Source organism: Verticillium nonalfalfae, assembly GCF_003724135.2.
Source record: "Verticillium nonalfalfae strain VnAa140/NRRL 66861 chromosome Unknown scaffold_3, whole genome shotgun sequence".
Taxonomy (NCBI): domain Eukaryota; kingdom Fungi; phylum Ascomycota; class Sordariomycetes; order Glomerellales; family Plectosphaerellaceae; genus Verticillium; species Verticillium nonalfalfae.
This window is the reverse complement of record NW_021167228.1, coordinates 402,548-426,048: the sequence shown is the minus strand read 5'-3', so window position 1 is coordinate 426,048 and position 23,501 is coordinate 402,548. Positions and strand designations below refer to the sequence as shown.

The window sequence follows — 23,501 nt, the reverse complement described above, 5'->3', positions numbered from 1 at the left end:
AAATGGTATGTTCTCATGGCTCGGGAACATCTCAGGAGTCTTGACTGACAGTTTGTAGTCCCCTATCCTTCCACAGTCGCCCGTCCAGCTCGATGTTATCGTCGTCGGGGCTGGTTTGGCTGGTCTCGCCACAGCGATTTCCATTAGTCTGTCTGGTCATAAGGTCACAGTTTTCGAGTCTACACAGGAGCTTCTCGAGGTACATCTACCATGAAACGGCCGAAATGGCAAAAAGAGCTAATAGCATCACCTCAGGTCGGTGCAGGACTGCAGCTGACACCAAACTGCACACGGATCCTCCAAGAATGGCAGATGCCCGACAAACTATGGGAATCTGCTGCCGAGCCCACGTCTCTATTCGTCCACAGGTATTCCGGCAAGGTGCTCGCTATGGAGTCTGATTTTGACAAGAACATACGCCGCAAATACGACGCTCCGTTCCTCGACATGCACCGCGTCGACCTCCAGCTATCGCTATTCGAGCGCGCCAAGGCCCTAGGCGTCCGCTTCGAGATGGGCCAGAAGGTCGACGACATTGACTTTGACCTTGCTCAAGTCACTAGCAAATCGGGCCTGAAAGCCAAAGCGGATCTTATCGTTGCCGCCGACGGCCTCTGGTCTCGCAGCCGCACCCTCTTTACAAAAAAGGGCGACCTGCCGCGGCCAACGGGTGACCTGGCGTACCGCGTCGTCCTCGATCTTGAGCAGGTGACCGACCCTGAGCTCCGTCTATGGATCTCAAATCCGGCCGTACACTTCTGGATCGGTCCCGGAGCCCATGCAGTGGGTTATTCGGTGCGCGCCGGCCGCATGTACAACATTGTGCTGCTAGTCCCTGACGATCTGCCCCTTGGCGTCAGCCGTCAGGCGGGATCCGTAGAAGAGATGCGGGCTCTTTTCGGCGACTGGGACCCCGTGCTGGGACGGTTCCTGGGAATGGTCGACACTGTTGAAAAATGGAAGCTCATGCACAGTAATGCAGCCTGCCCTCAGACCTCTCCTACAGTTTTGCTAACTTGAACGGTCTTCAGTCGAGGAGCTGCCCGAATGGGTCAACGAGGATTCCAATATGGTTTTTGTGTAAGTTGGTCCCATTATCTGCCTGGGGCTTGAGCTGACTTCTTTCGAGTGGCGATGCGTGCCACCCCATGCTTCCATATCTTGCTCAGGGCGCCAACTCTGCCATCGAGGACGCAGCCGTCCTTGGATTGCTTCTCGGACACATTGAATCGAAAGAACAAGTAGCCCAGGCACTGCAGATGTACCAAAAGCTCCGGAAATCAAGAGGTGACGCCATCGTCAGAGAGACCTTTAAACAAGTACGTCCCGCCCTCTGCGTTGAGAAAGCCCTATCCCAGTTGGTTTAGTGTTGACAAATAGACAGCGAGAATCTTTTCACATGCCAGACGGTCCCGCACAGGAAGCGCGAGACGAGTTGTTCCTGTCGCAGCTCGGCAAGCCTCTGCATGGGCCCTTTCCCAGCCGGTGGACCTGTCCGCAGGTGCAGCCATGGCTGTACGGCTATGATGCGTTTGCTGAGGTGCGAAAAGCGGTGAAAGAGAAGCCGTTCGCGAAGAAGGCGCAGACGTCGCTGCCCGTTCCGGGTCCGAAGCTCCATCGGCCCGTGGGAGTGAAGCGCAGCGGGGTTTGGTCTACCTTGAGGCGATGGATAGCAGCTTGATGGGCGCCTTGCATCGTTGAACAGTCGGAGGGAGCAAAATACGTAGGACATGATAAAATAGTATCAAATGAATAACACACTACAAGAAGCTTAGTTGAAATGCCGAACGCGACTTTAGCAATGATGATTTCGAAGCTCGCAAAGCAGCAAGGAGTAAGATTGTCAGAGAGTGGGTTTGAGCAGAGTGAAGAGGTCTTCCGCACTAGGTCCACAGACAAGAGATAACAGGAATTGAAGAAAACCACATGTGCATTCTGGCCCATTGCAACCCTTATATACGGGTTCTCGTATTCCCTGGCCTCTAGCCAGCCCTAGCTACGCAAAGCCCTCCTGACAGAGACTCAAGCCTAGAGAAATGACGATGTGCCATCGTAGTCGTCTCCTACGTGGCGTCAAGGACAAATTGTCATAGAAACCTCTGGTATAATAGTCGAACTTTCTGCTGTTCATCCCACCAAATATCAAGATGATGGATCTGGCTGAGACCCATAAAGCACGAATTATTTGTCAGTATTAGCGGAAACCTCGAACACATCGCAACCACGCCCTTGAAAACTCATGCAATTGAATCGCAACTACATCACACCTCGCTAAGCAAAACACAATTTCCATCTCGCCCGACACTTTGAACACTACTCGTCTCCTACCAAGCTCCTTCGCGACAGAATCTGCCCATTAAGCCACAATCTCGTCAGCATCTAGCTGATATTTCTCAAAGTGCCTAGCCGAGACGCGCTTCTCAAACATGGTGTCTAGCTGGGCATATGTGCGCCCCTTGGTGCCAGGAACGTCAAAGTATGTAATGGCCAAGTAGATTGCTCCCATGGCGAAGAAAATCCAGCCAATGTTGCCACCGAGGTTGGCCTGGTCCTGGTTGAAGAGATACGGAAGGATAACCTGCCAGATGACGCTGTAGATCGCAGAAAAGCCCGCACCAAGGCCCATGGACTTAGAGCGCAGTCTTGTGGCAGATGTCTCGCCGGCGACAGCCATTGACGCGCCGACCGCTGGGCCGTAGGAGATAGACGTGATGAGGAGCGCAATGCCAATGATCTTTAGGTTCCTGGGCGATCGCTCCATGGTGCCGAAGATGCCCATGATCAGATACATGAGGACACAGAAGCTGACACCGGCAAAGATGAGGGGCCTGTGACGGAGACGCATCATGAAGAAGACATTGACAAGGGCAGAGACCACGCCAAGACTGATACCAATCTGCACAAGCATTACCACCGTGTGGCTGTCAAGGCCGGTCTGGTTGAGGAAGTAGGGCGCGTTGGCGGACAGGGAGGCGCCGACAATCTGCGGCATGTACATGCAGATCAAAATGATGCGGGTGCGTCTGAGGTTGGTGCCGCGGAAGCAGTCGACCAGCGAAGCCTTCTCTGCAGACAGGGCGCGCTCAGCTTCGATTGTGCACTGAATCTGCACGAGTGCGGCTTCGACGTTTGACCCGGCGGGCGAGAGCTTCTCGAGAGCACGGCGGGCTTCTTGCTGCTTGCCCTTCATGACGAGCCAGTACGGCGATTCGGGCACGAAGGGAAGACCAAGGAGCAAGAGTCCGGGGAAGACCCAGGCAGCGGCAAAGACGATCCTGAATGCAGACGGATCCATGATGGAAATACGGCTGAAGGTTGCAGAAATAGCCATGAGGAGGCCCAGGTTCTAAAAGAATCAGAGTCAGTATTCCGTTGACCTATCAAGACTTGAGACATGTTTAGTGAGAACAAGATCTTTAGCTTACAAGCATGATGGTGTTTGCCGAAAGAGCAATACCTCGCATGGGCAAAGGAGCTATCTCAGAGACGTACGTCTGAGTACCAGCGAGCACGAGACCGACGGCGAAACCCGTGACTATTTTGCCGCCGAGGAATACTGCCGGAGTCTCCGCAACGTAATTAATCGCAGTGCCCGCTATGGAGCAGATGATGGCCGCTAGGAAGACGGAGCGACGTCCAAACCAGTCCTGCAGGAAACCAGCAACCACAGATCCAAGCATGCTCATGACGTTGTAGGTTGCGTTCCAGGCAGACTGCCAGTACGCGGGTATGATGAGGGTTCCGTTGACTTCAGAAGCAAACGTCATTCTGTGGACGGGGACGAATGATCAGTATCCCAGGCCAGGCTGCGTACCACGTCAAAAACAAGACTTACTGGAAGGCCGGCATGGCGAGACAGACGGACAGAGCGAGGTTCTCATAACCCACCATGGCAGACCCAACTGCAACGCATGTCAGATGGAACTTAGAACACCCAGAGCACACAGAAAACGGATTGGAAGAACGTACTATTGGCGTACAATGTCAAAAGTACAATCTTGGGATTCTGCCGCATGCATTCCCAAGGGCTCATCCTCTGCTCAGCGGGCAGAACAGAAACCTCTGCATGAGAAACATTGGCTTTGTCCACTCCGATGACGGAGTTCTCGTCATTCTCTTTGACATTCGCTGTCTGTTTTTGAGTCATGTTGAAGGATACTGCTGAGATGGGTATTGCCGTCAACGAAATCGGCTAAGCAGCACTACCAGGATCAATGCTAAATAAGAGTGTTGACTTGAAGGGTTGAGGAGAGGAGTCTGGCAGGCTGACACTTCAAGGTTACGAAAGGCAACGAGAATGAAGACATTAATATAAAGTTGCACTGCATTGAGCGTCCAACACTGAAACCTACCAGCCATCAAAATCTGGGGAAGTCAAGGTTACCGGTTAGCCCCATGTCGAGCGCAACAGCCCGTCCGGATATCCCGGCGGGGAGCAAACCCCATGGGGGAACACGGGTTTCTAGACCAGCCCCAGGTTATGCCACGCGGTCTTTCACATGACTCGGGGGTTTTATGGATCCCCGTTACGCCCCTGGCCTTGAACCAGACGTTCGGGGCAAAGGATCGCGACAGGAATAGCGATACGCCACCATGGTCCCTCAGAGATGTCGGAGATCTGAGGATGCATAATGTGGCATCGACAGGTTCGGCAGTCGCATTGAATTCCTCAGCAAGCCTTGTCATTGGGATGTGGATTTCCAACATCTAGACGTTTGAATACATCAGATATCATATTAAATTCTGTAGGAAATCGAACCCTCTTCGCTGTAAATCCCATGTTTGAGAACCAACTTGCATCTTTGCTGCGAATGTGTGTTCCTCGCCAGGGATCTCGCACATTCCAGACTTGATCCCATGTTCCACCAGTACTCGAAGAAGGTCTCTGCTCAAACCAATCGGTACCATGGTGTCCGCCGCCCCGTGGGCGATGTAGGTCGGAGGGAAGTTTTGGTTGACATTCAGCAGAGGGTCAACCGATTTCCAATCCTTGGAAGGATAAATGGCACCGAGCACATTACCACTAGCAATCTGCGTCATCGCAAAAGCTGGACGAGGGTCACTGAAATCGGGAGGCCCTTGGGCTTGGCCTTCGAGCGAAACGCCCCCGACAATGGGGACAGGCCTCTCATCGTAGATTTCGTTCATAAAATCCTTCTTCAGGTCCTTGGGAAGCTTTGCAGCCACATGAGGAAGTTTCGACGTCCAAAAGGGATCTGAAAAGTTGCAAGGACCGTACATGTCGAATATGCCAGCCACTGGGCGGGGTACCCCAAAACCCTTCGAATGCGAGGTTAGTCACGCATGAGTCTGGATGGAAACGAGTGGACTCACGAGAGCAAGAGCTAAGGTACCCCCTGACGAAGTTCCAAAGGAGAATACGTGATCTAGATCGAGAAATCTAGTATCGCGGGTTTGCTCTGAGATGGCTCGATGAAGCCCCCCGTCATAGACCCAGGCTAGCAGGTCTCGACAGTCACGCATCGGTCCGTCAAGAAGATTGACTTGTGGACATAGGCGGTGGTTTGGAGCCAGGACAATCCAGCCGCGGTCCAAGCAGTCTTGAACTTGATCAAGATTCACCATCCGGGAAGACCCAAGCATGAACGCGCCCCCATGAATGTTGATTACTACACTCAGTTAGACTGGAAACAGGTTACTTTGTAGGCCTCTCAGGAACATTACATATTGGGCATTTGATCTGTGGCGCAACTTCTTTCTTTGACTGGGGCAAGTACACATCTACGTCGATTTCCTGCGAGTCCTCGATTTTGTAGACTGCCCTGAAGCTGCTCGGTTTGGCCATGGTGTTGTTGCTCGGCGTTTCGTCGTCTATGTTGTCAGTGACTAAAGGACTTCGTGAGAGTAGGTGGCAGTTATTGTGAGACCTACGACCGTGGATGCTGGGTTCGAGAGTATACCTTGATTCCATTTGCTTGCATGCCCGAAAGTTCGGGACAATCAATGAGCGACGTCAGGCGGAAGATCCGATACCCGAGACTCGGCATTCCCGGGCGTGCCCCGCATGCAGAGCCAGGCTCTGATGCGGGGATGCCGCTTGGAGTTCTCCACAGATCGAGTTGGGGTCCCGCATGAGGGATGCGGCTTCGCTTCCCACCCTAGAGGGCATCTCAAAACCAATGGTCGATGTCATCCAGGTTTGAACAGAAAGCCTTGTTCCTTTGACCTCGCCAGACTCAAGTTTCCTGTCAAAAGTCAAGAACGACGGAGTCTGACACCCTATTCAAACCCATACCACATCAAATTACACCAGTACTTACGCCATTTCATCCAAATGAGTCTTTCCCTTCACTCTGTGCCTCCCGAGGCCCGGACAAGCTACATAATCGACCAACTGGAGGGTGAGAGGCTCACCATTCCCGGTAGTAAAGGTGTTTTCCGTATATTGGCCTCCTCGAAGCAGACGAATGGTGGAATAGCCGTCTTCTCTAGTGGCGCCGTGTTGTCCGACGCGCCTGGCTTCCACTGGCACGAAGAGGCACACGATATTTTCATGGTGACCAAGGGATCCCTCAAACTATGGAACGGAGACAAGTGCCGCATCATGGGGCCTGGGGACTTTGCCTATGTTCCTCCTGTGAGTTGCAGGTAGCCGTGCCTGAGCCACGCCTCGGCCCTCTCGTACTGGTTCTTCCGGCTGATCCCTTCACAGAAAGTCATCCACAACCCCGAGATGCTGGGCCCTCACACGGAACTATATGGACTTGTGGCTCCCGGCGACTGGATCGACTTCTTTCGCTTTGTAGCCGAGTCCTACGACGGTGTCCTCGTGCCCGAGAATGACAATCGCAACCTAGGTGCTCTCCTCGGCCAGAAGATGGCGACAGCGAAGGATCGTTTTGATGTCCACTTCGAGAGAAACTACCAACCGCCCGCACTGGGAGATTGGCAAGAGACGGAGAACGTCCTGCCATCACCTGGCGAGCCGTACTTCCTTCGAGCAAACACCGGTCCGAGGTGGATGCTGGGAGGCGTCATGTCTAGGCCGTTCATTCACGCTTCACAGTGCAGCGGCAAATTTGCCGTCTCCAGCATCGAGTCGTCGAAGGTGTACGAGGCCTCGCCACTGCGGCAATGGTTGAGCTTCGCGACGGTAGATCACTGCTTTTGTGTTCTGGAAGGCGTGCTGAGGGTTCAGACGAAATCAGGAGGCGCGGCGTGGAGCGAGGTCAGAGAGGGCCAGACGCTGGTGGTTTCGGCTGGCGAGTCGTTCCAACTTGATTTTGGCACGCGGTTTGTGAGAGCGTGGTCGTTTACGAACGGGCAAGGTCTCGAGGAGTTGATTCGTCAAGCTGGCGCACCGTATTCGGGGTTCGTGCTGCCAGATTCTCAACCGGCGTGGGATCAGGATCGCCTCGTGGAAGCCTGCAAAGCGCTGAATGTTACAGTTGAGGGAGGTTCCCCGAGGTAGTGATATAACCACATAGTATCTAGGAGGGATCTAGGAGGGATGGTAGAACAGTTAAATATGTGTCCACTGTATGAAGATCTTTTGGAACGCTCATCAGGTTTTAGTGCCAGGTTGCTATTTACCTTGGGAACACGATGTGAAAAGTCTCTTCGTCAGCATTCTGATCCCATCATCATCACGTGGTGAGCCTGCATTCTGGCCCTGTGTCGGGGACCGCGGGCAGGTGGACCCTACACGCTCTGCTCGACAGTGACAAGGTTAGCAAGTACACGCTATAACTGCCCCATGATGTCGCCCATGCATGTTGTCACCGCCAGTAACTCCCCTCACCCAACACAATCCTCGACCAGGGCCTTCCACGCGTCAATGTGCGCGCCCACAGTGTACGGCGCTCTGGCCTCCTCACACTGTCGTCGGCGATGGCAATCGCAATGAGACAGCCGACACGGACTGGCCATCAGAAGCAATGAGCGCGTCGAGTCCTGTGGTCGCGAATGGACCAGCGGAGCTAGAGATATCGTCAGTACCCGCCAAAGTCGGTACTACCAGGGCCCTACGTGTCTTGAGGAACTGGTTTGCAGCGCACGAGCACCATCCTTATCCCCGTGCTGGAGACATGGAGTCATTGCAGGCTCAGACTGGGCTCAACAAGCTGCAGGTTTCTACATGGCTTGCGAACACTCGCCGGCGGACCAAGTCCAGGGTTCCCGTACGGCCTACATCGCCAAGCGTCCTATCGGCACCAAATCTCGAGGCCATGGAAATCCCCACCTCGCGACGACCTGAGCTGGTAGATCAGATGGACCCCTTGGGAAGGTGGCAGAACTCACCCCCGGAAGACGAGGCTGCGGATGCGAAAGCCATCTTGAAGGCTATATCTGCATCTCCTGATGCCTCAGCGCAGCTGAGGCATCCACTTCTAGTGAGGCCGCAGCCTTCAGTCTGGGGAGAGTGGTCATCTGCGAGCAGCGCTGGGACGTCTCAATCTAGCAACAGTTCTGGCGGTTCTGCGTACTCACAGGGGTCTGCCTCTTCACGCGCACAGTCGCGCGACCTGGCCAGATACACGAAACACAAGAGGCGACGAAATCGAGGTACCGCCCAGTCGGCAACAACACGTACAAAGCTCTCGCAGCTACCGCGCAAGTTTCAATGCACGTTCTGTACGGAGTCTTTTGCCCAGAAACATGGTTGGCAGCGGCACGAGAAAACTATGCATCTCTCTCTGGAGAGATGGGAGTGTTCACCAGAGGGGCCGTACTCGCGAGATGATGACGGCCATCTGGCGTGTGCGTATTGTTCTCGACTGGAGCCCGACGAAGGCCATATGTTGGCGCATAATTTTGAAGTGTGCATAGACCGGCCACCCGAAGAGAGGTCCTTCTACCGCAAGGACCACCTCATACAGCACCTCAAGGCGGTTCATCACGTCAAGCTCGACCCTTCACTCATGGAGCGCTGGAGACAAACAATACAGGATATCAAGTCATCTTGTGGCTTTTGTGGCCTATTGATGACATCCTGGACAGAGCGTGCCGACCATTTGGCGGATCATTTCAAATCCGGCGCAACCATGGCGCAGTGGCTTGGTGACTGGGGATTCGACGATGACGTGGTCCAGATGGTCCAGAATTCAATACCGCCTTGTAGGTCTCTCCCATATTTCTCCTTGTCTCTTTGGAAACATCTCCTACATGAAACTCTAACTCTGCTCCACTAGATCTGATCGAGTTTGAACGCACGTCGCCGTGGCCGTTCACGACGGACAGAGGCCCTCCAGCAACGCCAGCAAACGCCTTTGAGCTCATCAAAATTGAGCTGGACTATTTTGCTTCATGTCTCGACGAAAAGAGCCTACCCCCTTCTCAAGAGGTTTTACAGTACGAGAGCTGCTGCATTATCGTCGGGTCTGAAATGCTATCGCCATCTCAAGATGCTCACAACACGCCGCGGTCCTGGTTGCGAGATCTCTTAATGTCTGATGAGCATGTCGCACGACGAGCTCGTAATACACCTTTGGCAAGCATTGTAAAAGATCGGGCGACAGAGTTGAGAATCAACAGCAAGGCGGACATTTTCGACTCTTGCAGCCTGGAAGAGCAACTCCAATTATTCATGGTACAGAATCATGCCTACGAATCGCCAGTCGATGATGTTGACCTGCAACGTGGGGCGTGCCAAGTCGTGCAGAACGCAGACGCGCAGTCGAGAGAGCCTTCTGAGTTGTTCATGTCCTTCTTGACAGGCCTCATCAATAACTCTTCTCACTGGTTGGCGCCGTTTCGGCAACGATCTGAAGCAAATGCGTTACGAGCCAGTCGTGATATACGCCTCGGAGAACCTGGGTTTGATGCGTCACACCATCGCGAGCTTCAAGACCAGAAAGATCAAAGCGGCAACGCGGCTCTTGGTACGCTTACAGAGCCTGTATTTGCCTTGGACGAGCCGTTCGACCAGGAACTTCCAAGACAAGAGATACTAGCGGAATTACCAGGTCCACAGAGGTTCACTTTCCTCTCTACCGACACATTCTACTGGGGTCTGAGACGTGAGCTGTCGAGATTCGTGGCCATGTCTATGTCTCCTAGGAACCCTGATTGTCACATCCCGACAGATCAAGAGCTCCAGAATCAAGCCCGGTGGATTATGTTTGACAGGTAGGATCTGATCATCTGCCGCCGCCAGTGACGACCACTCAGGACTGCAAGTAGCTAACAGTGATGGCACACAGCGATGATACATGGAATCAAACACCTGCTGATAATGCAGAGTGGCTCCTGCAGTTCAAACGAGACAATGGCTTAGCTTCCTGGAACGGGGCCAGTAATGGGTGATGCCTATGATCTCTCAAGACAACTTCATCCCTGAAATATTGAGGGAGGAGCTGGGCCGTCATTGCCATCCACGTCAACGGTCTTCGGCAGACACGGAGGATTTTATCAGCGTGCGTTTCTTCGGCGCCGTCTATTGGTCCTTCTCGTCACTACGCTGCTTGACTATGCAGCCAATCTGCTGGGCCACATCGCTCTGAAGCATCCCGAAGCCGCTTGCAACCCCTTCTCTGTCACCCTTGCCCATCTCCTGACTCATCTTGAACTTGCCCTCCAACCGGTCAATGTCAATCTCGATGCCGATGATGCTCTTCCTCAACAGCTCGATGTACTTGTCGGGAGCGTCTGTAACCTTCCAGTCCGTAGGGTGCTCGCCGCCGACGTATCCCATGACGCTCGTCTCGGAATGGCGAGTGAGGTCGGTTATTTGCATCTGGAGAAACGCAGAGGTCTCGTCAGACTTGGAGTCGAAGTAGATGCGAGCGCGGCCATAGACTTGGGCGGCGGCGTAGTTCCATGTCGGCACAACCTTGCCCGTGGCAGGCTTCGTTTCAGTGTAGAACTTGGGCGTGACATAGTGGTGCTGCGCCGTGAAGATGACAAGGACATCTTGTTCTAACACACTCCCTTTCTCGGGGTGGGACGACAATTCTTCGATCATGGCCTTGCTGTGGGGGTTCATTCTGGCGAGATGGCCACGAAGACGGCCAGTCTCTGTCTCGCTCGATTCATCGTCGACGTCGATGACGAACGGAATGTGACTGGACTGAAGAAGCGGGTGCTCCTTGGACTGGATCGCAGTGGTCAACAGTCCGAGGGGGTTGTCTCGGATCAGCTGCCTCAGAACCACGAGGCTTGATTCTGCATGTACGGCTCGAATATACATGACGTTTTTGTTTAGTTTTCGGGTGCGAGGTGCTCTGATGATACCAGCAGAAAGTTTGTCGGTCTCGAAGGGGTTTTTCAAAGGCTTTAAGTACCCTCTCTACCCTTCCATGTCATGCTGGGATGGATGACTCCTTGGGTCCGGCAGCCGTCGGCGGACGGTCGAACACCACGCGGAGAGGGAGCAAAGGCGGACCCGCTCTGGCCCGACAATTCGGCCCACTCATGGCCGTTGGATTACCAGCAGGGCGCGCCCTGTCGAATTCCAGCGTTATGGCTGTTAGTATCGGCCAGCTGGCTTCAACGTTTGACGTTATTAAAGACTTCACTTTCACTCACTTCATCGATATCCTCAACTTTCGGCACTCTCAGCCTCTCTCTTCTTCTCTCCTCCGCCCTCAGCAACAAACATCTTCATTCTCCACACAGAACATGTCTTCCGCCACCACCACAACACCCGCCCCAACCCTTCGCCGGGCCACCTTGCAAGACGCCGAAGCAGTGTCCGCGCTGGGGTCCTCTGTGTTCAGCGCCACATTTGGCCACTCGGTCACGCCGCAGCAGCTCCAAGCCTACCTAGATGCGTCGTACAGCGTCGCGGCGACGGCGCGGGACATTGAAGACACACAAAAAGACATGACAGTGGCCGTGGCGGCGGACGGCGACAACACGACGATCATCGGCTTCGTCCTGCTGACGCGCGGCGGCAGCGAGCCGTGCGTCGACGATGTGGCCTCCAAGATTGAGCTGCAGCGCATCTACGTCTCGGCGGCGCACCACGGCCAGGGTATCGGCAAGCTGCTCATCCACGAGGCGCAGAGGCAGGCGCGGGAGCAAGGGTTCGAACACATGTGGCTCGGGGTCTGGGAGGAGAACCACAAGGCTGCGCAGGTGTATGCCAAGCTCGGGTTCAGCGTGGTCGGCGGGCATGAGTTCAACGTTGGGGGAGATATCCAGATGGATCGCATCATGCTGAAGAAGTTGTGAGGGGACACATTTGCGGTTGGAGGAAGGAGGAATGGCTGCGTGGCCTGTCGTAGAGTTTAGATTAGTGGATAGAGGTATATGAATGGCTGTAGACAAAATAGAGATGATTCTGTCAAACCTTTTGTCTTTTGTCTTTTTTTTGGTCTTTTTTGGTTCGCAGGTCAACTCAGAACTCGAGTGCCAAACACACGTGTGCCTAATACAACGACTGTCATCGCCTATAGCGAAACTACACACTGCGTCAAAGGGTACAGGAGGCGGCTTTCGGAACGCTGCCGATGACAAACGCACCTGACTGCAGACCATGACGGAAATTCCTAATTCAGCATAAAGTGCACGTCTAGCTCCATCATGTCAATCGCACCCTACGATCGACCCATTTTTCTCTGGATGGCCAGGCCTGGCACCTAGGCGCTGTCCAATCTCAGGTGCGAATTCGCCGACCTGCCTGATTGAGGACGGCTCTATTGGGACACGTCTTCCAGGGTCTGGGGCTTTCGCACAGGGAGCGCAAAGGCGTTCGATTGGAGCCGAGGCCTCAGTGTTCGCTGTAGGCTCGAGGCCTGGGAGGTGACATCTGCGGCCTCTGCCTGGCAGGCCTGGTAAAGTAAGGAACCTACCTAAGGACCTACTTAGGCAAGGCAAGGTAAGGTTAGTAAGTACCAGGTGGTTCAAAGTGTGAGGACAACATCTCGCAAGCCTTTGCCATGCACCCATCGAATACAACTCTCTCCATCATACGAGCTGACAAGTCGCAGACTTCGGCCGCAACGATGCTGACCACGGAATGCCGGCCATGAAATGCAGATCGCATGGGGGGCTTGCATGCCTGCACAGGTCGGCGCGCGGGGAACATCAAGACCAAGGCCTCGCCAGCACGCAGCGCATGCTATTCGTGTCCTGTCGCGCGCTTGGCCTTGTCCCGCGCCGCGTCACTTGGCTGCAGCAGCTTCTGCCCGAAGGGCTGCGTCGTGTCACAACCTGCCCAGCTGGGGTGACGAGGCGAGACGGTGATCAGCCGCTGCAGGTGGTGAGGCGGTGTGAGACGGTTGAGCTGTCTTGTGCCGTCAGGTATTGGACATGCTCGTTGCACTCTGCAACAGGGACGGCTAGGACAGAGAAGGATAGAGAGAGGCTGGCTCTGGGTGCGACCAACCCCGCGAAATGCAACCGTCAGTGCGACTGGAGCCATGTAGCCGGTGGGCATACCATGACAACCTGTATCTCTCCATTCGGGAACCTCGGAATGGCCTTTTGTTGCTGGTGGTGGGCGGGAGACTTCCGACGGGCAGACGAGTGAAGCACAACAGGACGGACCATGGCTGCTACAGGCGACGCGCAGTGGACCACAGGGGACTCGCTCACTAAGGTAGGTACCTGAGGTACCCACCATCCAGTGGCTCAAGGCAAGGCCATGAGCGCAGCCACACACGCCGTGCCGCTCGCTACCTGGTTCTCCTCTCCACCTTGGTCAGGTCCTCTCCTCCCGACAGCCCAACACTCACAACTGCAGCTGCTTCCTCGGCACCACATCTGATGATCATGTCCCGCGGCACACGTACCGAGATGCAACAAGTCTGGCCACGATCCGAATGGGCCACCCATTGACGTGGGTAGGAGGCACCATCAAACTCAATGGATATGCCGAGACACCCATGGTAGGCCGCCGACAGCTCTTGGTGGCATGATATGGCCGTCATACTGCCCGTACCCTCCTCTGTCCCTTGTGATCGTCACCAACCTGGAGGTGCACTGACAGACAGCCTCTGGAAATACAACATGCATTCTCCGCCTCGACGACTATGGGGAACACAACCCGCAGTTACCTCGCATGGTGGCTGCCTACCAAAAGCAATCATGGCAAAGCAAAGCAGACGACGAGTCTGGGCCAGACGGGACCACTGTCAACGAATCGAACTCCATACATCTTCTCCAGGTCTAACACGCCCCAGACACGACACGGGAACGAGGGCGCCCCAACTACTACGCCGGACCCATGTCGTCGGAAAGCTGCATGTTGGATCGGAGCCTCTTAGACCTCACGCCTACCCAGCTCGCAGGCCTGCCTGGTCCGATGCTTAGGCCGCCCCGACCTACCATCCCGCACAGCGTCCGCCCCGTGCACCATGGTACGGCGCCATCCATGTCTGTCGGGGAACCCATCGGGCATTTTCATTACGAAACCCGGACGAGTCAACGTCGCCCTGGCGGCCGCACACAGCAGGACGACATCGGGCACGAGGCTCGCAGAGCAAGGCCGCCTGCGCTGTGCATGATCGCATACGTGCCTTGAGTTGGTTGGAAGTACAACGACGACGGAAGGAGAAAGACTTCACGAGACCTCTCTCTCTCTCTCTCTCTCCCCCTCCCACCTCCCCCTACTCATGATGTAAGAAGCATGCGTAAGAATCGGGGTTCTTCCTACTAATCAGCCACTAGACGGAAACACCGTCCCCCCTGGAGAGCTCAAGACACCAACCCCCACACGATCCCTCATCCGGGCCCACCACCCCCTTGGCGGTATCGATGTCTTGCGCCGTGCATTCGGCCTCTGTCACCTTACTTGGCCGGAACTTTCTTCCTCGGTCACTATGTGATCATGTCACTCGGAAAGCATCTAGAAGTGCGCAGCCCACTTAGCGAGTCCTACCTACCCCTGAGGTTGGGGAGGGGCGGAGGGGGCCACGAGACCAGCAAGTCTTCTAAACCCACACTGTTCGTCCTGCAACCCGCGCCCAAAGAGGAACCGAACCAGTGCCCTCAAAGCACTCCAATGTCACCTGCTGATTCCTCCCCCGTCCAGAGCTCGCTTGCGGCCTTCGTTTCATTCGGTCTTACTCAGACGTTCATTCAAGTAGAGACACGGGAGATATATTGCATCTATATTCAGCCGCCGTCAGTTGACTCTCAGGCTCGAAAGAACCCCCATCCTGACGTCCTCCACCCCCATCACCCTAAGCCTTCTCGACTTTCTCCGCTCTCCCCCACCAGAGAGGATCACACCTAACAGGGTCGAGCATGACAAGGATGACCCCATCGTCTCACTGCGCTCCATCTCCACCGAGCCCCAGCTCTTAAAGGCTCCCAGCTAGCTTCACCTGCTGGCCGCCGTACCTTGTTCGCTATTGGCGATTGACGACAACTAACGGGGTCTTAAATGCCTGGATAAGTTGATCACGACACCAGCAAGAGTACACTCCTCCGACAGCACCACCTAGAGGCACAGACTGTCTCTCCGTTGGACCACCTTATAAGCACAACGGATCCCACCCCCCCCCTTCTCCTCTCTCTGTTCCAGTCGACCTGTCTCCGAAGTTGTTGCGTTCCGGCAGGTGATTAAGAAGAAGAACCCTTGACCTCGGAACTGCCAGCAGCAGTCCCACGCACCTACGCACTGCACCCATTCCGTAGGAGTTGCGAGTTTTAATCGCCGCATTCCGGGCCATCGCCAACCAAAGCGTGTCACCGTCATCGGGTTCAGTCAGGGCCGATCTCCGGCACGGCGGTTACTCCGCACCCACGTCTTGCACCGACTCCGGACCGGATTTCATGTGTGTGTGAGAGTGAGTGAGTGTGTGTAGATGCACCGCGCAGCCTTCTGCATGTCGGCCAGCTTTGGCGCCAGGCCCCTCCTTCGAGGGGCCGGCATGAGCCGCCCTCTACTTGCTGGACGTGCCGCAGTGCTGTCCTGTCAACGGACTCTCACCACCACTTCTGCACGTCGCGCAGAGCAGCACCAGGGCTCTGAGCACAGCTCCGAACACCGAGGATGGAACACACGATCCGTCCTTGCTCTCGCCGCTGCGGCGGGCACCATCGGTTGGGCGCTAGCGAGTACTCGCCAAGAGGGATCTTGGGGTACGTCGCTCTTGACCTCGGGTCGTGGCCCGACGCTGCTGGATGGCAAGCCAGGCCGCCAACCGCAGTATGCGAGCATGTCTCAGATGGAACGTGTAGGTGCCGCCCAACCCCTACAGACCGTGACCGAGCAAGGATGGCTGATGCAGTGACACAGGCATTAAAGGAAATCGAGAACTCGCTGGGCCAGGAGGACATCATCTCAACCGATCCCGAGGATCTCCATGCTCACGGATATTCAGAGTGGTCATCAACCAATCCTGAAGGACTCCCTGTCGCCGTCGCTTACCCTCGGTCGACGGAGCAGGTTTCGGCCATTGCGCGCATCTGTAACAAGTACCGCATCCCCATCATCCCTTACTCAGGCGGCTCCAGCCTAGAGGGTAACTTTTCTGCTCCCTTTGGCGGTATAAGCGTTGATTTTGCCTACATGGACAAGATTATCAAATTCAACAAGGAGGACATGGATATTGTCGTTCAGCCCAGCATCGGCTGGCAGGATCTCAATGAGCAGCTTGCCAAGCAGAGCAGCGGGCTCTTCTTCCCCATCGATCCTGGTAGGTCTTGTGAAGAAACTCATGTTCGAATGGCTACTGAAAGTGAGGACAGGCCCGAGCGCCAAGATTGGCGGCATGATTGGGACCAACTGCTCTGGAACGAACGCCGTCAAGTACGGCACCATGAAGGACTGGGTGATCAACCTGACGGTCGTCCTAGCCGACGGCACGGTCATCAAGACGAGGAGACGGCCAAGGAAATCATCCGCAGGCTACAACCTCAACGGCCTCTTTGTCGGGTCCGAAGGCACGCTGGGTCTGGTGACTGAAGGCGAGTAGTCGTCCTGTTGAGCCCCTCGCGCAGCCGACCGACTGACCATTTGCAGCAACTCTCAAACTCGCCGTTATCCCGCAAGACTTCTCGGTCGCCGTCGTCACGTTCCCCACCATCCGCGACGCCGCTTCAGCCGCCGCCGAGGTGATGCAGAACGGCATTCCTGTCGCCGCCATGGAGATCATGGACGAGGTGCAGATGAAGGTCGTCAACATGGGTGGCGCCACGGCGCCACGCGTCTGGAAGGAACTGCCGACGCTGTTCTTCAAGTTCTCGGGCACCAAGGCGGGCGTCAAGGAGAACATTGGGCTCGTCCAGAGGATCACGCGCGCGCATTCTGGCGGCCACTTTGAGTTTGCAAAGGATGAGCGCGAGCAGAAGCTCCTGTGGTCAGCGCGTAAAGAGTCGCTCTGGTCGATGCTTGCGCTGCGCCGGAACGGCGAGGAAGTTTGTGAGTCGCCCCGCCGTCGTTATTGCCGCCTGGCCACCAGCCTGACCCGGTCCTCATTTGCCTTTTCGTAACCTGGCGGGTATAGCTTTACGAGACTAATCATACTGAACAGGGAGTACTGATGTGGCCGTCCCGTTTAGCCGCCTCGGCGAGCTCATCGAGGTGAGCAAGAAGGAAATGGACGACCTGGGCCTCTTCGCTAGCATCCTCGGTCACATTGGCGACGGTAACTTCCACGAGAGCATCATCTACAATGCACAGAATCCCGACGAGCGCAAAAAGGTCGAAAAGTGCGTCAAGAACATGGTGCAGCGGGCCCTCGACATGGAGGGCACATGTACGGGCGAGCACGGTATCGGCTGGGGCAAGAAGGAGTCGCTGCTGCTGGAGGCGGGCAAAGACACGCTCGGTGTGATGAAGGCGATCAAGTGGGCACTGGACCCCCTGTGGATCATGAATCCAGGAAAGATTATGGATCTCCCTTGAAGTGTCGAGGGGCAGAGGCAAAGCATGGAGGACGCGCGAGTCCGGTCTATCGCTGCTTGACCGTCTGGCTCTTGCACGGCTTCAGCAGAGGAGCAATCGTTGTTGGTGGGTCCTCTTCTGTCTTGTCAGACATCATTTATACTGTCCGCCGATCATCAGGTCCATTTTGCATCTTGGCAGCGGAATGCACAGAGAATGGGAGGTGGTCAGGTAGGGAGGAGCATTGTAGGGGTCTCAAAAAGCGGCTTGCTGGTTTCCATTGTCAAAGTGTTGCGGTCTGGCGTTCGGTGCATGCCAAGTGTTGAAAATGTCAGGGATGCGTACATGGTGAAAGGATGGAAGGGGACGCAAGCAAGCCTGGCAGTCGATGAGCCACCGACCGCCACCAGCTCTCGTATGTCACTTCCTCCTATACCCGAGGTACCTTGCCTTGCCTGCAGCAAGTGAATGAGATGCTTAGGAGAGACCGATACCAACAACTTTGAGCTCCGACAGGCGCTGACAGCCACAGTTCGGATGCCCCGTCCAGCAGCGGCAGGCAAACACATGAGTATTATCTCTTATCAATGGAAGAAGGTAAACGTGGTTTGCCTCTCGAACAACGGTCTCGCCTGTCGTGATCTTTTCAAGCTTCTTTCCCCTTGTGTTTGCCTTGGTTCTCTCATGTCACTTATCTCTTTCTTCCTTCCTCTTGGAGAAGTGAATCACAGAGAACCGCCGTCACCTCTTTCCCTGCTGCCCCATACTCCAAGCAAAATCCTTAACATCTGCCCTGCTTCTTCTTGACTAACGGCTGAATTCAACACAGCTCCCTTCCCTTAGCCAGCACCAACTGACCCAGGTGCTTGATGGCTGGCTGACATTTCTCTCGTCAATATGGAGTCTCCCAATAAGCAAGCGAGCGGCACGCCGCCCTCGAAGGTGTCAAGGACTCCGCGTGGAGCAAGACAGACGCATCATCGACAGCGCTCGGGCATTTCAGCACCTGCTCAGCGCCCCGGACAAGAAGACTGGCGAAGATGGCCTCAGATCAGCGTCAGGCTACGAGGCCTCCCGATCACCAGCGTCCAAGATATCCACACCGAGTTCACCAAGTACGGTAACATTGTCTATATTGAGCACTTTGAGGGTAGGCAAGGCCAGCCCACCGGCGAAGCCCGTATTCGGTTCGAACCACCTCCTGTGACCTCATTCTGGTCCCAAGGCCGTTACAACTTCGTTCGAGTGAACCTGCCGCCTGCCCAGGCGGCGGTTCCCATCCGCATCGAACTCGACCCGCCCTCCAACGCCTTTGGGGCCATTCGTAGCACGGTCAACTCGAGGCTGTTCTATCCGGCAAGGATGACCTTGGACATCAAGACGCTGGAGTTCGGTCCTACGGGTAAAGGGCCTGAGATCATGCCCAAAAAACAAGTGGTTTCCCAAGGCCAGGGCAGCGACTCCAAGTGTATCAGGCTGAAGGCCGACTTTCGAAACAAAACCCTCGCAATTTACTTCCCCATCTCCGTAACGCCAGACGCCGAGTCGGGCCAAGTCTTTGGAGAGGATTCTTCCGACAACGCCATCCGTGAATACAAGATTTTGATTGACCTCGCTCATATGAGGCGTGCGTCGCTCGTCGATCTCGGAAATGGCGATTTTCATCTCACGATACCCCTTCGCTACCCGCCAGCCTACTACTTCAAGAACAAAGATATTGCTCGCAGTTTTGAAGCCGACAGGCTCTTGTGGACCGAGAACGACCAGTGGGTGCGCGCCTCCCATGTCCTCGACGACAACGACCTCCCCCAGGACTACAGCCTCGGCCTCCTTAACCAGTGGGATGACCTGAGTTTCGTCGACATTGGCCGCTGGACGACGTTCCGCATGAGGCTTGATGCTCCTGGCCAAGACCTTCGCAATCTGACAGGGGCACTTGAAGACCTCAATATCGAGCTCACGCGCCTTGATAAGAGCTCAGAACTCCCAGATCAGCCGTGCCTCATCCCGTCTGAGAACCAAGCAGTTCGAAACAAGCCTGTCAAGACTTCCAAGCCAGATCCAAACGACGATTGGCTTTCCTTGATGCATTCAAATGCCACTTCTTCGCCCACAGCGAGATTCTTTGACTTTCCCGTGCAGTATCAACTCGAGGTTTGCATCTCTCGTGGCGTCCTCTGCGAATACAAGCTGTCGCAAGAGTTTCTAGATCGCCTGCGAGGTCTCCAGCAGGACCGCGCCAAATGGATACTGGAATACTTTGCCGATCGAGGCAAGGCCGTCGAGCAGCCGATGGACATCTTTGAGAGTCATGAAGCCAACTGCTACTACCCCAACCCGGTGGTGCCTCACTACTGCGCCATTGTCCGAAAAGTTGTCGTCACGCCCACGACCATCTACCTGAGCTCTCCTGGGGTCGAAGCCAGCAATCGCGTGATAAGAAAGTACCAGCACGTCTCTGACCGCTTTCTGCGCGTCCAGTTCACGGACGAGCTCACGCGAGGCAGGATCAGCACGCGAGCCAAGATGGAGCTGGACCACTATGTGTTCAAGAGGGTCTATCTAACCATGATTAACGGCATCCGCATCGGCGACCGCCACTACAAGTTTCTGGCGTTTGGCAATTCTCAGATCAGAGAATGCGGTGCCTACTTTTTCTGCGAGACTGTCCATCTCAAGTGCACCGAGATGCGTCAATGGATGGGGAATTTCAATCACATACACATCGTTGCCAAATTCGCAGCCAGACTGGGACAGTGTTTCTCTACAACGCGCGAGATTCGCAGCATTCGGGCCCCCAATATCCAGATCATTCCCGACATTGAAAGAAACGGCCATTGTTTTACAGATGGCGTCGGCAAGATCTCCTCTTTCCTCGCCAGCATGGTACTAGAAGAGATGGGCCTCGAGACAGTCGAGACGCCATCGGCTTTTCAGTTTCGCATGGGCGGCTGCAAAGGCGTTCTTGCCGTATGGCCCGAGGCCAAGGGTATGTATGTGCACATTCGGAAATCGCAGGAGAAGTTCAAGGCGACTTTCAACGGTCTCGAGATAATTCGCTGCGCGCGGTTCTCCGCGGCCACTCTGAACCGCCAGACCATTACGATCCTCACATCCCTGGGCATCAAGTCAGAGGTCTTTATGGACTTGCTTCAAAGACAGCTCCATGGCTACGAGAAGGCCATGAATGACCAGGGTGCCGCTGCGGTTCTCCTCGGCCGTCACATTGACGAGAATCACACATCGCTGGCGCTCAGAGACCTGATCAACTGGGGGTTCATGCGCCATGACGTCCAAGAGCCCTTCGTCCTCACCATTTTGCAGCTCTGGCGGGTGTGGTCCATGAAGCTACTACGGGACAAGGCACGCATCGTGGTTGACAAGGGTGCTTTCGTCCTCGGCTGCGTCGATGAGACGGCAACCTTGCGAGGCCACAACAGGGCGAGCGAAGGTCAGACCACGTCGAGAAACGTGGAACTACTGCCTCAGATCTTTCTTCAAATTCCAGATCCTGACGATCGATATTCCTTCAACGTCATCAAGGGCGTGTGCATTGTCGGCCGCAACCCTTCACTGCATCCAGGAGACATCCGCGTTGTTGAGGCTGTCGACGTGCCTCAGCTGCGTCACATGAAGAACGTAGTCGTCTTTCCGAGCACGGGCGATGTCGACGTTCCAAGCATGCTCTCTGGAGGCGACCTGGATGGCGACGACTTCTTCATCATCTGGGATCCCAACTTGATCCCTCCGGTGTGGAACTTTCGGCCGATGGACAACGCGGCGCCGCAGACAAAGGTCCTTGATCGGGACGTCAATGCAAAAGACCTCAGTGAGTTCTTCGTCAAGTATATGCGCAATGACTGCCTGCCCCTCATCGCAACGTCGCACTTGGCCAGCGCAGACTACCTTGAGGGAGGCGCTATGCACACCAAATGTCGGTAGTCTCCCCCATTCTTCTGAATGTTTCGCTTTCAGAGCTGACATCTTGACAGGCCTGCAGCTTGCCAAACTCCATTCCAAAGCCGTGGACTACGTCAAGTCAGGCGATCCAGCCGAGCTCGGCCGCGAGCTTCGAGCTCGCCGATGGCCCCATTTCATGGGCGAACGCCGCAACAAGAACTCCATCTACCACTCGTACACGGCCCTCGGACAGATCTACGACAGGGTGCAGGACGTGCCGTTCAACCCGCTGTACGAGAAGAAGTTTGACCGCCGCATCCTCACGCGCTTCGCGCCAATCGACAATGCGGTCCTCAAGCAGGCGCGCCGCCTCAAGTCGACCTACGACACGGCCATGCGGCGCCTCATGGCCCAGCGCGAGGTGTCGACCGAATTTGAGATCTGGACCGGATTCCCGCTGTCCCGACCGCGCGTCGGCAACGCCTACAAGCACTCGGAAGACATTGGCCGCGATGCCGGTCTCCTGAAGCAGTCCTTTCGCGACGAGGTGCACGCCCTCGTCGGCGGCAGCGGCTACGACAAGGTCGCGCCGTTTGTCGCGGCCATGTATCAGGTCACGGCCGAGGAGGTCAGCATCGCGCTGCACCGCCGCCGCGAGGGGCGCGGTGTTGCTGGCGACCCGGAGGCTCTGCCCAGCCGGAAGAGGGACATGAGGGGCATGCCTCTCATTACGTTTCCGTGGATCTACCACTGGGTCCTCGGCCGCATCGCGACGGACGACGCAAAGACGAGGCGCGACGTTGTCACGGATATCGCGTTCGACCTACATCACCGCGCTGGCACGTTCGACCGGCAGGAGGAGCTGTCGCAGACCAAGCCGAGCGGCCACCTACCCGTGCCTGACTATGAGGACGTGGAAGCGATCGGGGAGATTCCAGGTGCCGAAGAGCATCATCTCACAGACGACATGAGCAAGATGGATCTTCTCACGTTGCCGGACGGACGTCTTCTCCATCGCGGCCAGGTCCTCCACCTGTTCGACCGTGATTCTGAGGAAGAGGACGAAGGCGCCCATGACGATGGGACGGTCTACGCGCCGCCATCTCTTGAAGAGACACAGGCCACTGCAACTACAAACGAAGTCTCCGCACAGGACGACACAGGGGTGGCAGTCACCGACGAACCATCTCAAGGCCACGGCAGCACCGAACATTACAGAAAGGAGGGCACCGCGCACGATCGAAAGGAGGACAAGACATCCGACATGCCAGCAGTGAAGGAGCAGAAGATGAAGAAGACGGACGAACAGCAGGCTGAGCTCCAGGAGAGCGGCGACAAGCTAGACCCCTTCGCTGCCATCTTCAACATGCAGAAGATGCGCTGGAACGCGCAGCCCTCCTCGGCCCAGGAGACACGCCCGCACGAGCCCGTCGGCCGGACGCCGCCGCGTCGCCACGCAACCCCTATCCTGAGGCCGGTGAGGCAAGATGCAGCAGCAGGGCAAGTCGCGGAGGCCGCACAACCCCAGAAGCCCCCTGACGAGACATATCCGGCGATGCCGCGGACTGTCGAGACGGTCGAGGCTGTCGAGCAGCTCGACTACAGCAGCGCTAGCGACGACGGCGATGAGGAAGGGGGCAACCTCTTTGAGCGGTTTGACAGGCTCATGGGCGGCAGCTGAGCAACGGGGAAGCAATGCACGTGTAACACGAAGCCTGGTGGTAGCTTAGCAATAAACAACAAATGATTACATCTCGGTCGTGGAGCATCCTCTACAGCATCCCTCCCCGGAGCCTCGCGGTGCGCTCCCACGCCGGCCCTCGCAGGTCTCAGGCAGATCAAACAAATAGTGCAAAAGCGA

At 55.8% G+C, this 23,501-nt stretch overlaps 9 protein-coding genes across 9 annotated transcripts; 6 read left to right on the top strand and 3 right to left on the bottom strand.

Annotated features, from left to right (window-relative positions):
• Positions 1 to 2: 2 nt before the first annotated feature.
• D7B24_005084 (uncharacterized protein) lies at positions 3 to 1,681 on the top strand (the record flags this gene model as incomplete). Its single annotated transcript, XM_028639246.1, has 6 exons — positions 3 to 5; positions 59 to 199; positions 256 to 973; positions 1,032 to 1,080; positions 1,130 to 1,319; positions 1,385 to 1,681. 6 exons carry the CDS (start codon positions 3 to 5, stop codon positions 1,679 to 1,681), a joined length of 1,398 nt encoding a protein of 465 aa, XP_028499153.1.
• Positions 1,682 to 2,356: 675 nt separating this feature from the next.
• On the bottom strand, positions 2,357 to 4,147 carry D7B24_005083 (uncharacterized protein; the record flags this gene model as incomplete). Its single annotated transcript, XM_028639245.1, has 4 exons — positions 2,357 to 3,346; positions 3,426 to 3,768; positions 3,836 to 3,902; positions 3,970 to 4,147. The coding sequence occupies 4 exons, from the start codon at positions 4,145 to 4,147 to the stop codon at positions 2,357 to 2,359; spliced, it is 1,578 nt and encodes a 525-aa protein (XP_028499152.1).
• A 1,509-nt stretch (positions 4,148 to 5,656) lies between these two features.
• D7B24_005082 (uncharacterized protein) lies at positions 5,657 to 5,932 on the bottom strand (the record flags this gene model as incomplete). The annotated part of the gene is made up of 2 exons (XM_028639244.1): positions 5,657 to 5,832; positions 5,893 to 5,932. 2 exons carry the CDS (start codon positions 5,930 to 5,932, stop codon positions 5,657 to 5,659), a joined length of 216 nt encoding a protein of 71 aa, XP_028499151.1.
• A 363-nt stretch (positions 5,933 to 6,295) lies between these two features.
• Positions 6,296 to 7,432, top strand: D7B24_005081 (uncharacterized protein; the record flags this gene model as incomplete). Its single annotated transcript, XM_028639243.1, has 2 exons — positions 6,296 to 6,598; positions 6,674 to 7,432. The coding sequence occupies 2 exons, from the start codon at positions 6,296 to 6,298 to the stop codon at positions 7,430 to 7,432; spliced, it is 1,062 nt and encodes a 353-aa protein (XP_028499150.1).
• A 1,327-nt stretch (positions 7,433 to 8,759) lies between these two features.
• On the top strand, positions 8,760 to 10,266 carry D7B24_005080 (uncharacterized protein; the record flags this gene model as incomplete). The annotated part of the gene is made up of 3 exons (XM_028639242.1): positions 8,760 to 9,078; positions 9,153 to 10,089; positions 10,164 to 10,266. 3 exons carry the CDS (start codon positions 8,760 to 8,762, stop codon positions 10,264 to 10,266), a joined length of 1,359 nt encoding a protein of 452 aa, XP_028499149.1.
• Positions 10,267 to 10,396: 130 nt separating this feature from the next.
• Positions 10,397 to 11,149, bottom strand: D7B24_005079 (uncharacterized protein; the record flags this gene model as incomplete). Its single annotated transcript, XM_028639241.1, has 1 exon — positions 10,397 to 11,149. The coding sequence occupies one exon, from the start codon at positions 11,147 to 11,149 to the stop codon at positions 10,397 to 10,399; it is 753 nt and encodes a 250-aa protein (XP_028499148.1).
• A 431-nt stretch (positions 11,150 to 11,580) lies between these two features.
• Positions 11,581 to 12,135, top strand: D7B24_005078 (uncharacterized protein; the record flags this gene model as incomplete). The annotated part of the gene is made up of 1 exon (XM_028639240.1): positions 11,581 to 12,135. The coding sequence occupies one exon, from the start codon at positions 11,581 to 11,583 to the stop codon at positions 12,133 to 12,135; it is 555 nt and encodes a 184-aa protein (XP_028499147.1).
• Positions 12,136 to 15,716: 3,581 nt separating this feature from the next.
• On the top strand, positions 15,717 to 17,761 carry D7B24_005077 (uncharacterized protein; the record flags this gene model as incomplete). Its single annotated transcript, XM_028639239.1, has 5 exons — positions 15,717 to 16,088; positions 16,151 to 16,550; positions 16,603 to 16,806; positions 16,877 to 17,275; positions 17,388 to 17,761. 5 exons carry the CDS (start codon positions 15,717 to 15,719, stop codon positions 17,759 to 17,761), a joined length of 1,749 nt encoding a protein of 582 aa, XP_028499146.1.
• Positions 17,762 to 18,637: 876 nt separating this feature from the next.
• RRF-1 (Protein rrf1) lies at positions 18,638 to 23,321 on the top strand (the record flags this gene model as incomplete). The annotated part of the gene is made up of 2 exons (XM_028639238.1): positions 18,638 to 21,674; positions 21,733 to 23,321. The coding sequence occupies 2 exons, from the start codon at positions 18,638 to 18,640 to the stop codon at positions 23,319 to 23,321; spliced, it is 4,626 nt and encodes a 1,541-aa protein (XP_028499145.1).
• Between the last annotated feature and the right edge of the window lie 180 nt (positions 23,322 to 23,501).